Source organism: Musa acuminata, chromosome BXJ3-7, assembly GCF_036884655.1.
Source record: "Musa acuminata AAA Group cultivar baxijiao chromosome BXJ3-7, Cavendish_Baxijiao_AAA, whole genome shotgun sequence".
Lineage (NCBI taxonomy): Eukaryota > Viridiplantae > Streptophyta > Magnoliopsida > Zingiberales > Musaceae > Musa > Musa acuminata.
In genome coordinates this window covers 37935791-37949772 of record NC_088355.1, presented here as the reverse complement: position 1 = coordinate 37949772, position 13982 = coordinate 37935791, and the positions used below count along the sequence as shown (strand labels likewise).

General features: G+C 44.1%; 3 protein-coding genes across 6 annotated transcripts; 1 reads left to right on the top strand and 2 right to left on the bottom strand.

Annotated features, from left to right (window-relative positions):
• Nucleotides 1-1607: 1607 nt before the first annotated feature.
• LOC135643093 (uncharacterized protein At3g28850-like) lies at nucleotides 1608-4199 on the bottom strand. The gene has a single exon (XM_065159660.1). It carries the CDS (start codon nucleotides 3445-3447, stop codon nucleotides 1867-1869), a length of 1581 nt encoding a protein of 526 aa, XP_065015732.1. The 5' UTR covers nucleotides 3448-4199; the 3' UTR covers nucleotides 1608-1866.
• Nucleotides 4200-6132: 1933 nt separating this feature from the next.
• On the top strand, nucleotides 6133-8101 carry LOC135643294 (homeobox-leucine zipper protein ATHB-23-like). Of its 2 annotated transcripts, none has more exons than XM_065160082.1 (2): nucleotides 6133-7253; nucleotides 7339-8101. In XM_065160082.1, exons 1-2 carry the CDS (start codon nucleotides 6513-6515, stop codon nucleotides 7648-7650), a joined length of 1053 nt encoding a protein of 350 aa, XP_065016154.1. In that variant the 5' UTR covers nucleotides 6133-6512; the 3' UTR covers nucleotides 7651-8101. The 2 variants fall into 2 exon arrangements, with proteins under 2 accessions (XP_065016154.1, XP_065016155.1); XM_065160083.1 differs by having other exon boundaries at nucleotides 7323-8101.
• A 144-nt stretch (nucleotides 8102-8245) lies between these two features.
• Nucleotides 8246-13840, bottom strand: LOC103992418 (very-long-chain aldehyde decarbonylase GL1-9). Of its 3 annotated transcripts, none has more exons than XR_672253.3 (3): nucleotides 13140-13839; nucleotides 10521-11128; nucleotides 8246-8650 (listed from the first exon to the last, which is right to left on the bottom strand). XR_672253.3 is itself a non-coding variant. In XM_009412102.3 (3 exons), the coding sequence occupies exons 2-3, from the start codon at nucleotides 13368-13370 to the stop codon at nucleotides 10580-10582; spliced, it is 780 nt and encodes a 259-aa protein (XP_009410377.1). In that variant the 5' UTR covers nucleotides 13371-13438; nucleotides 13523-13840; the 3' UTR covers nucleotides 10390-10579. The 3 variants fall into 3 exon arrangements, 2 of the variants coding, with proteins under 2 accessions (XP_009410377.1, XP_009410376.1); XM_009412102.3 differs by lacking the exon at nucleotides 8246-8650 and having other exon boundaries at nucleotides 10390-11128; nucleotides 13140-13438; nucleotides 13523-13840; XM_009412101.3 differs by lacking the exon at nucleotides 8246-8650 and having other exon boundaries at nucleotides 10390-11128; nucleotides 13140-13432; nucleotides 13523-13839.
• Nucleotides 13841-13982: the final 142 nt, after the last annotated feature.

Below are 13982 nucleotides of genomic sequence, written 5' to 3'. Positions count from 1 at the left end.
CCACGAAAGATGTCGACAGCTTTTGGCACGTAAACTTATCCTCCACGCCTATTACTGGTGATGGTCATCGAGATGGAGTAGAGGAAGGTTAGTCCTCACTGCTGCTCACATGGAGTAAGAAGACATGTTCTTACTTTGCTACCCCAATCCGAGAGGACTATGGATCCCACTCCATCTTATCAAGAACTGATTCTGGATTTTGTATTTTGGCAGGTGATAATTTTAATGCTGTGAAAGGAAGCCTCTGCAACGAGCCTGCAGCATTCAGGAAGGGCTTAAGACTAGCCAGCAGAGAAGGAATCACTGACCTTGTGATGGAATCGAATGCTGAGCAAGCTATCATTGTCCTCGATAAGCGCGCAATTTCATCTACTCTCTTGCTTTGAGCACAGAGCTCTCTCATCAATTCGACGAATTGATGAATCCTTTGTGATATCCTAAACTGACACTGCATAGCATAAAATGATGAAGACTCTAAAGAAGTTGAGAAGCTGATCCAAGCTTCTACCGCACACTGATGACAGTTTTCCTCGGCTCGATGAGATGAACTTAGAATAGCATCTGAATTGTTCTTTCTGTCACTTGATCACAAATCTGAATCAGTTATGTCTTCCAGATCTGTAGCTTGCAGTCTTTTCTGTGCAGGAATAGCTTTGGTCCTCCATCCCCAGTGGCAGGAACATGCTCATTGAGTAAAGATTCTTCCAGGTAAAGTTCATCTTTTTGCCGGCAATCTTTTGGCCTTTGTCCTTAAATCCATAGGCAAATCAGGCTGTTCTTTAGGTCATTATGCTCCACTTTCGCTTGTCTCAGGCACAAGATCTCATTTTGTGATGGGATACGCAATGCAACAAAAGTGTTTGTGGAAATGAGAGGTAGCCCACCTCAACATATCTATGCAGCTCGTTCTGGTTTGTCTTCTGTGCATGCAACTATTCTTGTTCAGATTTAGATGCAGCACCAACCTGGCTATCACAGAGTGGATTTAGGGTCTGAGGATCCAGATTGACCAATCCAGGTTTCTGACACCAACTCACAGCATCCTTTTAATTCTTTCAGATCCTGTGTTCAGCAGATTATGATCCATGACATACCAATAATTGCTTGCTCAAATTTCTTGGGGGAAGAGACATGATCCAATGCTAAGGAGTGCAGTGACACTGTTGTGTCTTCAGATTAGTATTTTTGGGGTGATATGGATTCCAATACATTCTTCTCTTTTGGTTTAAGATCGAGTAATGTGTGCAATTTCCAGAGGATCTGAATGATCTGTAAAGCTACTGACCCTTTGTGGTGACAGTCCACCTATAAAGCTCTGAAAACAAATCTTATCTGTCATAAGCACTGTAATGTGAGGCCACATTAATCTTAAAAGTGGGATAAAGTATTGGTCTTTTCAGTGATCTCAACAGTGACAAGTCCCTGTGAAGGTTGCACTGCTTGCCTCAGAACTGTAATGTGTGGAGGATTTTGACATGCATCAAGTTGTTGGATTGCAGCATCAACAATGGAATTGTCTTTGAGATTTCAGAATCTGGTGAGGTGTGGCCTACCACCCAACGACCAAGAATGAGAAGCTGAGCTTTCAAATCAGCACAGCTAGAACAGAGGATTTGATCCCTGATGTCCAGGTTGTATTGCTTTAATTTTATTACATGGTGATGGGTTTCTCAGCTGTGTCTTCCTCACTCAAGAACACAAAGCATTGGATGATGATGATGAAGAAGAAGAAGAAGAAGAAGAGGAAATGGAACTGAAACAAAGAAAAAGACGAAAGAAGCTAAATAAACCTTCCAAAACTCCTTTATGCTTCCTTCATCTCCTTCTGTACATGAAACAGCAATCCGTCGAACACTTGGCGCAGCGTCAGCAGCACAGCGAGCACCGCACGAGTCCGTTCTCGTTGCAGTCGGAGCACCTCCGGAACCCTCCGACGTCGTCTTCTTCCTCCTCCACGTACACCTTGCAGCTCCCCGAGCACGTCTCGCAGGGCACGAACCTGACGTCGCCGCACCCCTCGCAGGACGATATGACGCTGCCTCCTTTCCCCCGCGATGGCATCGTCTCGCAGCACTCCAAGAACTTGCCCAGTCGCGCCGCCTCGTGCAGGTGCCGCACCTCCTCTGCCCCGCCCAGGTAATTCCCATCGGCGAAGATCCTCGGCAGCCTATGGCCGCCGTACACCGGCCCCAGTACGTCGATTAGCTCTTCCTTGAATCCTGCATGCATCGACACGTCTCTTTCGTCGACGCGAACACCGTAGCCTTTCAGTATCATGCTGACGGCCCAGCAGTCCTCGAAGGTCTTCCGTATCCCACGGAGGCTGGTGAAGTAGAGGACGACCTTCCCCTCACCGCCGGGCGGGCATTTGGAAGAAGGCGCCACCTTTGCCGAATTGGCGTTGATGTTGGTCTTCCTAGCGTCGATCTTTCGTTGGAACTCGTTGATCCTTGCTCGGACAATGCTGGTGTGTGTTGGAACTTGGCGGCTGTCGACGGACTCTGCTGTTCGTGTTCTTGGATGAGATAGCTTCTTCTCCACCTCCTCCTCCTCCTCAGGCTCGGGAAGTTGATAGATGGAATTGGATTGATGATGTGGTCTTTCGGCAGGCTCTACTGTTCGTCTTCTTGCATGAGATGGCTCCTCTACCTCCTCCTCCTCGTCTTCAGACTCGGGAGGCTGAGGAATGGAATGGGACTGATACGGTGGCCCCTTGGCGGGTTCTAATGCTCGTGTTCTTGCATGAGATGGCTTCTTCATCTCTTCTTCTTCCTCCTCCTCCTCCTCCTCCTCGTCCACGTTGTCGGGCTCAATAGGCTGATCGATGGAATAGGATTGACGCTGCGGCGACAGCTCGTCGAGGGCCTGACGGAAGGAGGACAAGATCTCCGGGTCGAAATCGTAGACGACGGAGTCCCCTGGGCTGAGTTGCATCCACTGCGGTTTAGGCGAGGACGAGCCACTCGAAAGCTCGGAATCCGGTGGCGAGCGACGGGAGTCGTGCGAGGTGTGGGAGGAGGAGGAGCGGTCGAGGGCGGCAGGGGGGGGGAGGTTGAGGGGGCTGGCGTCCTCGAGGCCGGCCATGAGCTCCCAGGCGTTGATGACCTCGGGATCGTCGGGCGGAGTCATCGTCGGGGTCTTGGGGATCCGGCGGTCAGTAATCTCAGACCACGTCCTGGCGCGGCCGAGCTCCTTCGCGATGACGGCGGTCGCCATCTGGAGGTTGGTGGCGCTCTTCACCATCGTCTCGTCGTCGGAGCTGAGGTCGCCGCGGTCGAGCACCAGGGAGCCGAGAGTGGTGGAGGAGAGGGCGACGGCGTTGTGGCCATCCCCGGACCGGCCACCGGCGACGCCAGCATAACGGATGGGAAGGGAGTGGCTGCGAGAATAAGGACTGGGGCTCCGCCCGCTGTCCCGTCGGAGCTGCTTCGAGCCCGTGCAGCCCATGGCGAAGAGAAACAGGGGAAATCGAAGAGAGATGAGCTGACGGACTTCAGCAACGCCTTGGGAGATCGTCACGCGATCCGAAAAGAGTAATCTTTAGGAACATTCCCAGAGAGAGTCTTCTTTCGCATTTCTCGATGACGAGAAACCCCAAACGGATGAAACCTTCTATCGATCCGAGAGACCCAAACAGAGCAGAAATAGAGAATTCACGATCAAAAACAAAAGGAAGACACCGAAAGAAAGGGAAAGAAAATTGAATTGGAAGGAATTCAGATGATAACTGAACAGAGACATTAATGACCAAGCGGACGTCTGGAAACTGCACAAAAGCTTCGATTTTGATCGGAGAAACTAATTAAAGGTTACAACTTGATAACTGAAAAGGAATTCCAGAGGAGGATTCGAATCCAGCAAGTCAATTTCAGATGGAGTCGAATCCAAGAAGAGCCAACACCTCATTCCGCCATGAACGAGCCAGAGACAAACGGAAAGACGCAGGGGAGGCAAACATGCAACCAAAGAAAGAGGCAGAAAACTACGAGGAAGCAATCAGAATCGAAATCAAATCCCCGCAGGAGTCAAACCGAAGAAAACATCATCATCCTCCCCCTCCATCTCTCTCTCTTTGCTTGACCCACCTTCTCTCTCTCTCTCTCTCTCTCTCTCTCTCTCTCTGTCTTTTCTAAATAATCTCCGGTGGTAGCGGTCTCGCCGAGATCTCCGGGGGGAAGCAAGAAGCCGTGGTCCTCTTTCCTCTCCCTCCTCTTACTTCTCCCAGTGGGCGACGCGCTTCAGCCTCTTCGAGGAAGGAGCGTGCCGAGAGAGGGACCCACCCAAGCCTGGTTACGTGGCAAAGGTGGGAGGAACGATATGCTGCACGGTGTACCGGAGAGAGTTGCCGATCCAAGAAGCCGTGTGGGTCGGTGATCTCTCCTTATTTACGTCTTCGCACGTATACGTGTACGTGTACGTGCGAGGGTGTATTAGATAGATAGGATTATATTAAGACCGAGAAAAAGACAATCACAAAAAGTTATGAATATATATACAGATAGTTATATCGGTTATTTAGGTTAATTAAGCTACTAATTACTGAGACTTATTCTTCTGCACATCAAAAACATTCCCAACTACTGTGGAAAAAGACTACAAAATAAATTATAAATCAAAGATTACAATTTAATTATTATTTTTAATTAATTTAATGATAATAGGAAGATAAAAAAGATATAATTTCGGTATGATTATACGTGTGATAGAAGTTGACTAAACCATCTACACTTGGTCAAATTTTGACAAAGTATATACATATATTAAGGAATGTGGAATTCTTTAGGATAGAATTATGATGATATTTTAAGATTTCTAGGGTTTACATTGTACCCACTATCTCATCTGCTACGATTGTTTTGATTTCTGTCAACTAATTCGATCAATAAACATTGACATATGGAGAATTTGCATTTACGTCAACTGTGTTGTTGCTTTAGTTGCAATACAACATTGCCGTATGAGTTGCCATCAGACATGGTGGGTTGTCTGAGGATTATGGAGGTTTCATCAGCCTCGAGAGTCAAAGTACTTCTGCTTCTTCTTCTTCTTCTTCTTCTTCTTCTTCGATGAGGAGATTGCGGTGGATGGAGAAACCTTGGAATCATCAAGAAGAGTGCCCTCGCATGCACATGGGTGCATTAACTACTGTGGCCACCCATCTGCAATCATGTCACATCAACGACGCCTCTCTTCCTTCCTTCCTTCCTCTCTCCCTCTCTCTCTTTCTTCAATGCATGAAAGCTGCTGCTACGTATACTACGCATCACACTTGGAGCGGTGTGCATGCAAACTGCGGAGCAGCAGCAGTGCATTGATGATGATGACTCGTTTGTTTGATCCAAAACTTACTCTTAAAGTGTGCCTTTAGTGGTTTCCTATGGTAAGCATGTAGGATTCGAGCACGCCTTTGGATTGAGAGTGTGACAGCCTCGGCTCTCAGCCTGTCACATCTCTCTCTCTCTCTCCCTTCTCTTATCTTTGTTTCTTGAAAGTCACAGGCATCCGAGAAACATCAAGTCAACTCTTTGTCATTCACCGGAGAAACAGACGGACAGTTGTTTACAGTTAAATGCGTTTCTTCTTTGGATACCCATCTGCTAGATTTGTGTAGACGACAGAAAGGAAGACTGTTTTCCTGTGGCAAAGATTTGAGTTGGTTTATAAAGATTTAATGAGACACTTCTTAACATATTATGTCTTATTGGATTACATCATAAAAGATGATATTAAAGTCGATCTAATATTAATTATCAAGTGTGATTTGATTATTATTGTTTTCAAAAATTACATTCGATAATCTTTCTAATCGATTCGAGCGATATTCGAATAATTTGAGGTCCGCAGAGAAGTATTTTTCTAAAATGAAGGAGGCCTCACCAATGAACTCAATCATCAGTGCATGTCAGATTGAAAGAACTCCACCACAATAGTGTTGACATGCATACACCATTTCTAACTCAACCAATGTCAATTGAGGTGCACATATCACCAATGGGTGCAACTGTGCACAGCCATTAGCAGAAGTTCCACATGAAATAAATGATGTGTATTATACCCAAAATATATGTATTTTATACGTATAGACCAATACAGAAAGTACCCATTGTTAAGGCAGCTTTATCTATAAGCATGATTGGTTTTGTGAGTAATGCTTTGAAGTAGTTCGATTCACCAAAGTTGAATTGATTGAACTCTTGAGTGGTAGCTGAAACAGTGAGAACAATGAGAACAATAAGGATCACATTTGAGAGTGCATTCTTACCGAAACATCATCTGCGTTTTCCATGCCATCATCGTTCCTCGGTGAGTAGCAACCACTGTATTCTGGAGTCTCATCTCTCGAACCAGCAAATCCATCTTCCTCATGTATGAAGATGATGGAGGAGCTCCAATGCTTGTCTGAGAGCAGAAGTCTATGGTGGTAGAACGTGAGGCCGAGACCATGACTGTGTCACCATCCCTTGGATTCTGGAGCTGCGTGAAGGAGCTGATGCCATCTGCTTCACCTGTCGATGATGGCCCTCTACTTCTCCCCAGCTGTAACCTGGACTCCACAACTTGTCCTTCTTGACAGTACACATATCTTCCTTTCATATACTCCACCGATGAGTCCTTCCTCCTCCCACTACCATGCATGTGTTTCTTCTCTCTTCTCCAAGCTCCTATCTCCCTCTTACCACTGCAGCAATCAGTTTCTGCGACCACCAATGTTTCTGAACCAGATGGCCTGCAATAGGATGCCGCTATTCTTCCCTGCAAACTTGGTGCTGCAGACCGCTCATGAAGAGAACCACCAGCAGCAGCTACACACCTCCACGTCTCCCCTGCTCCCCACCGATCCACCACGATTCGGAGGTGAGAAGCAGCAGTACCTTGCAAGCTGCGGCATGGGAAACAGATCCATTCCCTTCTCGAGGGTGGAGGCCTGCGAGGAGATGAATGTGGAGGAGGACCTCTCCGACGACGCGCTGCAGCCGGGCGGGGAGAAGAAGAGGAGGCTGAACTCGGAGCAGGTGCGGACATTGGAGAGGAACTTCGAGATGGGCAACAAGCTGGACGCGGACAGGAAGATGGAGTTGGCCAGGGCGCTGGGGCTGCAGCCGAGGCAGGTCGCCGTCTGGTTCCAGAACAGGAGGGCGAGGTGGAAGATCAAGCAGCTGGAGAAGGACCACGACGAGCTCAAGAGGCAGCTGGAGATCATGAAGACCGAGAACGAAGCCCTGCAAGCCCGGAACAAGAAGCTTCTCTCCGAGGTAGGTACATGGTTCGTCTTCCTCGACATCTCCCTGCCTCCATACTTGCATTCTAATCCAACTCTTCAGCTTCTGGCACTCAAAGACAGGGAACCCTCCGAGCCCATCAATCTCAACAAGGAAACAGAGGGCTCATCCAGCTCTGATACCGATTTGGATTTCTCCAGGCGTAGGCCATCGAGTGTCTCCCAACCACGTCGTTCCTCCAAGTCGGAGACAGCCAAGGATGAGGGCTTCTGCAACATGTTCTGCAGCACAGATGAGCAATCTGCACTCTGGGCGTGGTCAGAGCAACACAACTTCCATCACTAGTGTTTGCACACTGGTGCATGGTGAAGAAAGCTGCCTATTTGAACTGGAAACAGGGGGGAGTGGCTATGTACTAAATAATTATTGATGATGATGTATCTTGTGAGTCAATCTGTGTTACCTCTCTCTCAAATTTAAGGTGGATCCTATTGGATCATGTAGGGTTTTTGACTTGCATGTTTGTGGTTGTTCTACTTGCTGCTTGTTCTGCAGATTAATTCATAGGTACAGGAAAAAGCTCTTTCTGCAGTTGGTGGGAAAGGTTGTTCTAACAAGGAATGGCTTTCTTTAGCCTTACACAAACTTGGATTCAAGATATGAAGGGAAGCATGCATACACTGGCATGGCATCCACTGTCCTACAACCCTCTGTGTAGAGAGAGAGAGAGAGAGAGAGAGAGAGAGAGAGGATCCTAAGAACTACCAGTTGTGATGTGCCACATCTATTTACCCCAAGCTTTTTTTGGTCACAAGAGGAACACCAAATGCTAGTTCCAAGTTCTTGTCATTCAGGTCTACTAATGATTTGCTTATCTATTAGTCTACTGCATGCCACATATATTGCAGTCATGCAATTTACTACTCATCAACAAGTTCTTGTCATTCAAGTCTACTAATGATTTGTTTATCTATTCTACTGCATGTCACATATATTGCAGTCATGCAATTTACTACTCACCAACAGAGAAAATTCATATTACAGCTCATCACATTTTGGCTTCTCCAGAGACAATCTTATGGTGGGAGTACAATAATGCAGCTAATGACAAAGTTCTCTTTCCTCCACATCAAGAAAGCCCTTTCACATCATACACTGTTGAATCCTAAAAAGCTTTCCTGTACAACTAACACCACCATGATTTATTCAACACAAGAAGCTTCAGGAATTGCAGAAGGAATACAAAACATGGTTTCCTTGTCCACTGCATGTTTGTGACAACTAACTTCTTCATCTACACTGTGGCAGATATGTTGGATGATATGCCATAGATGTAATAAGCCCCCTTGATATCTCTTCATCCGCAAAGAATTCGGGACGTGAAAACACAAAGACAAAGGGCTGATCTTCGAATAGGAAAAAGAATGAATCTGCAAGGTCCCAAATGAATTGGCTTATTCGGAAAAGAAAAAAACCTTTGGTGTCTGATACTGCATGGTTCCAATATTGCTACAATCAAACAGGCAATTCTATTGGCTTTAGAATGAGATGAAAGTAATCCCCAGTGTCTCGTACAAGCATATTAATAATGGCAGGAAAGTTTGCCTTGTCCTCCAAGATTCTTGTACTGCCAATTCCCACTAGAATGTATACAGAATCCATTTCTTCCTCTCTCTGACAAGGAGGGAGAGAAGCCAAACTAAGTTAATCAGCAGACAGATCTAAGCAACAGGAGTGAGATGGTGACACTGTTGCAGAGGTCGCTGGCGCAGCCATGAGTGTCCTGATCCATGTCGATGTACAGTGAACAATGTGCTGATATCAGACGACATGTCTGGGAATAGCATCTCAGGTTGATGCATTGTTCATCAACATGGAGAAGTATGTTCAGCAGGGGCAGTCAAATTTGCAGACTATGCTAATGAGATCATTAGACTAATATAAAAGCATGCCTCTGCAGATAACAGAGTATATTCAGTAATGAGGTCAAGTTTGGTCATCCGACAAAGTTGAACGCTGGTGCAAACATGATTATGTTATGTGTTGAAACGAGTCCCAGGTTTCGACCTAGGGACTCTGATATTGGGGTTCCGGGTTTTAGCTCTGGTATCAGGATCCGATCTACAAGATAAAGGGACAGTGGGGTGTTGAAGCCTAGCAGGTCTCTCTTTGACAACCTAGTATATTACAGATATGGAATATATTTATGAGGATGGAAAAAGAGCTCAATGATAGAAAAAGATCAATATAGTGGAATTCTAAATAGTCGGAACAATATGAGTCGTATAAAAAAAGAGATCACAAGTATCCTAAAATAGTTGGTATAATTGTACAAACTGGAGATAATTGACTAGCCATAATGGAAAAACCCAACTCTGATCATACGGGTCACAAATGGAGAAGCACAGCCTAGGGTAGAATATTGATATGAGTCATATATGAAGAAAATGAATCGGGTCTCGTTGATGGCATGTAAGTTATCATATGATAACATTTGATAAACAAGATGATTGTTCAATCCAGCTCTGGGACCAAATTACATACTACCTTGTAGACATGAATGTGACATGCATTAGGTTTCTGAGAATGGACACTGTTCCTGAAAATATGAAGTCCACTAGAAAGCATACTCCAAGAATACAAGAATGAGGCAGCCCAACTTTGGAACACATTTATGAACTCTTCACAGTGTGCTAAGCTGACATCTCAGTCTCCTATATGTGGATGCTGTGATAGTGCTAGAGTTCCCTTGGTTATCAAAGCAGATTTGAATTTGTGAAACAATGTGCATTGTGTGTATGTGAATACATTTTGACAGAAAATACAAGATAAACCTATAACTAATGTATTACATTTGCGATTAGGATTGTCACTAGTGGAAGATCATAAATTGTAGAATTTGGAATTTTAACACTTTGGAAGAGAGATAAATTTATGTTTACATGTCAAAAATGAAACCCTGCTTTTTGATCTGAACTAATAAGATGCAGTCTTTTGAACATGGCATGATATCAGGATTCAATTACTAGCACAGGCAAACTATGCTCCCAAATTCGTCGGATATAAGAAAAACTCACAAACCATCATGAAATCAAGTCTCAGTAGTCGGTACTGCAAAAAAAAAAAAAAACTTGAAGAATAATTCTTTACATGCAAGAAAACTCGGAACTTCTAGAAATATAACTTATAAGCCACTGGTAAGAGAACAGTGCCCAGAAACTAGTCAAATAATGAGAGAACAAGCAGATTAAGCATCCTGCTAATTTCAAGAGGATTAAACCGAGTAAACTTTCAACAAACCTGATACTGCTGTTGTTATGCACACGGCACACCCACTTCAAACTCTATCTTTTAACATGTCAGCTAGTCTTTTTTAGTATTCTTGCCTCGTATCCCCCTTCTTGGCGGGTCACCAAACTGAATGGCATGTAGGTGCCCAGTATCCTGTCCCATATGGAGAAGAATGGCTGTGAGTAATTGTATTTTGTGCCTTGGAGCTGATGATGGATATCATGGTAGGCAGTGTTGTTCTGAAAGATGACGTGGAAGATATTCCCAGGCAGCCAAAGACCACAATGATCATCAACAGTCTTGATTACTGCAAAGCAGAAGAAGAATACAGATGTCCTTGCCGTCATCCCCGAGATCAGAAATGAGATGGCCCCACCAAAGGTGTCCAGAAGTAGGCCCTCCAATGGGTGATTGTAAAGAGCACCTATAGCATAAGGAACAACCAGCCTGTGATGCTGGGAGTGGACATGGCGGTACAAGAATTTGTTCTGGTGCATATACCGATGGATGAAATATTGCCACGTGTCCATTATGAACATCGCCACCAAGATCTGGATCAGTTGGACATGCACAGGCGGTTGGATTAAGCTACCAGCTATGCTTGGCTTAGCAGTAACCTGCAGTATGAGGTTGCAGATAAATAACAATCCATCAGATCATAGTTTTCTGGTGTCATATATGTTATTTTAAGATTATCTCTACATATATGAAAAAAACAAAAAGTTGACTGCCACATTATAGCCCTTGCATACAAGAAACTAGATAGTGCATGTCAATGAACGTAGTTATGGATCATACGTTTATGTGACTACAAGAAGTAGTCTCTTATATCGGAACAGGAAACGATGAGTAGACACAAAGTTCCCCACTTGGGTCTTCACCACAATTGTTTAACATTGTGATGAAGCATTGTAATGCTAACAAACAAGTACCACCAATTATCCTTGTACTTAAAACTATAACTAGCACAAATTTGTATATTAGCTGATGTGAGAGAACACTTGAAAGGACTATATTTAGATATAAAGCACACACTCGCTTGAGGAAAGCAATCATCTGGGTTTATCACACAGAATAAGATTCACATATATTGCCAATTCAAGAAAGTCTCAACACGTTATATGGTAAGCAGCAACCACACACCACTTCAAAGTATAGCAGGTGGCTGTAGTTGCTAAGATGTTGAGTGAAACATGAAAATTCCAAGCCATTCGCAAGAGTTTTAGATTGCGTAGCTTGCACTTCCAGTTCTCAAGTTAGATTAATATCACATAGTTCTACAAAGATAAGTATTCCTGGATTGAATGGTCTCCGGATCACATCAGTCACACTGTAAGTACTATTCCTAGAAAAGAGGCATGATTATGGGTTCAAAAGGCATTTTTATACCATGTTATGAAATGAACTAATATAAGTGTTTCTTATGTAAAACAATCAACTCCTTTCGGAACCAGTCTTGGAAAATGATAATAAAAGAATGATTACAAAAGTTATTTAACATGAAGTAAAATGAGAAAGAACCCTCAGGAGACTCATAAAAGTAAATGTAAGATCATAGGATAAAATAAAACAGCCAAAAAAAAGACAAACCACCTCAACATAGTGTTCTTTTTTAACCAAAAATCTGTGCGACCCAAGGATGAAGAGCTAGAGGGACAAGTAATTTTCACCTACAAAGTGTAGACCAGCAATAGGCTCTGAGGTCACATCATGATGGTAGGATTCTATCTAACCAGTTTATTTCATAAAAATCTGACAACATACATTGCTTCTGATGAAATAATTCTACATACATAACTAACTGACTCCATATTTGATTTATAAACTAACATCTTAAGCAAAAAAATATAGTAATTGGTAAATGGCTGAAACTCCCTAATTTTATAACTTTGAGTATGAGGATTATCGACAAGAACTGAAAAGGGCGCTTCAGTAAAATAATTCATCAACACACTCTTTCCACAATTAAGAATTGCAGGTACCTCCACCCACCCTCCATGTCCACCAAAAAAAATAAAATTATGTAAAAGGCACCCTTTCGGTTGGACTGAAATGATGACTTCAAAATATCCTAACAAGCATACCATATATTGCGGCCATAGATCTGCACTGAAGATTTAGCATCAGGTATTCTCCTAACTGGTATTTGTGGACACATAAGAGTACACCTCTTATCATAATGACATTTGGCTACAATAAACTGAAGCAATTTCAATTGACTTCCGGTTGACCAAAAAGTATTTCCTCTCAGAAGGATTTTGACTAAAAGTTATGCAGCTACTGAAGCCTGCAGGCAATATGTGCCTTGTGGTTTGCAACCAGTAGATTATAAACTTGCACATGCATCAACCATCTTGCATATTTCATAGCAAGTTATGGAAGATGTCAACCCTTGCAATCTATCTCAAGGGACTAAGATATATATAAATTTCAATTTATGTAAAATGTCAAACTTAATAACCATAACATGGAAGGTTCAGATCCAACACAACGCATTTCCACCTTACTGCTAATAACGAGTTAGATTTCTTACCTCTGATAACGAGTCATTACTATGGAAAATGGGACAAGATTACTAAAACAAGCAATCAGAACTGCCACCACTGTTTAAGGGTTTCAGCTACTCACCAAGAACATCAGCCCTGCAACCGTGGCCTGAACCAGCTGCTGAAGCAAAACACCCTTAATCACGGAGGACAGCGGCACCAAATTCTTCTGTTCCTCTTCTTTTCTCGTGTGCAACCGGTACTGGTCCAAAGGGGGCAAGAGCTGATACATCCCTGCGTACAGCCAATAAACCACGATAGGGGCAAGGGTGCCCGTCAACTCATCACTCACGTACCCTTCCCAGAAGACCATCTTCGACGGGGACGCAGCACCACGGAAACAAAGCTTCTCTTTTGGCGCCGAACTCACGATCCCTGCTACTTCAACGTGGAAGACATTCCTCTATTGATCAGCCCGGTTGCAGATATTTTACACAAGATCCGGGCGACAGAGCAAGAGAACACCTTAGGATCGAGGAGGCGATTCAGGGCCGCCGGAGGAAGCAAAGATGGAGTCTTGAGGACAGCGGTCGTCCGGATCCAGCAATCGCGGATAATTCGAGGGAGGTAAACCTGGAAAAGATCGAGACTTGATGATGCGATCGGGGAACCCTAGTCGTCGGGAAGTCAACGGATCTGAAGGAAACCAACAATGGACTTCAGGGACGACACAGCAACGAAAAGGCTATGGCTTTTCTCCTTGGTTGCGGCCGCTGCCGTCCTTCTGTTTCTGTGTGCGTCTCTCTCTATTTGCCTCTGTCTGTGTCCATGTGAGTGCGTCTCTCTCTCTCTCTCTCTCTGTTTATTGGTGGAGAAATGTAACCCATAATATCATTATTTTTTAATTATTTTCCATGATATTAGATTATTAATTATTCTGAAAAGGTATTCTTCCACGTTCCTCTCAATTCCCAAATGGTGATGC

What these genes read in the sequence shown, in the direction of transcription:
- LOC135643093 (XM_065159660.1), bottom strand. Translation starts at nt 3,447, where the DNA reads ATGGGCTGCACGGGCTCGAAGCAGCTCCGACGGGACAGCGGGCGGAGC.
- LOC135643294 (XM_065160082.1), top strand. Translation starts at nt 6,513, where the DNA reads ATGATGGCCCTCTACTTCTCCCCAGCTGTAACCTGGACTCCACAACTT. An exon ending in ACAAGAAGCTTCTCTCCGAG is followed by an intron (nt 7,254 to 7,338) that starts GTAGGTACATGG and finishes TGGCACTCAAAG; the next exon opens with ACAGGGAACCCTCCGAGCCC.
- LOC103992418 (XM_009412102.3), bottom strand. Translation starts at nt 13,370, where the DNA reads ATGGTCTTCTGGGAAGGGTACGTGAGTGATGAGTTGACGGGCACCCTT. An exon ending in TTGCAGGGCTGATGTTCTTG is followed by an intron (nt 11,129 to 13,139) that starts GTGAGTAGCTGA and finishes CTCATACTGCAG; the next exon opens with GTTACTGCTAAGCCAAGCAT.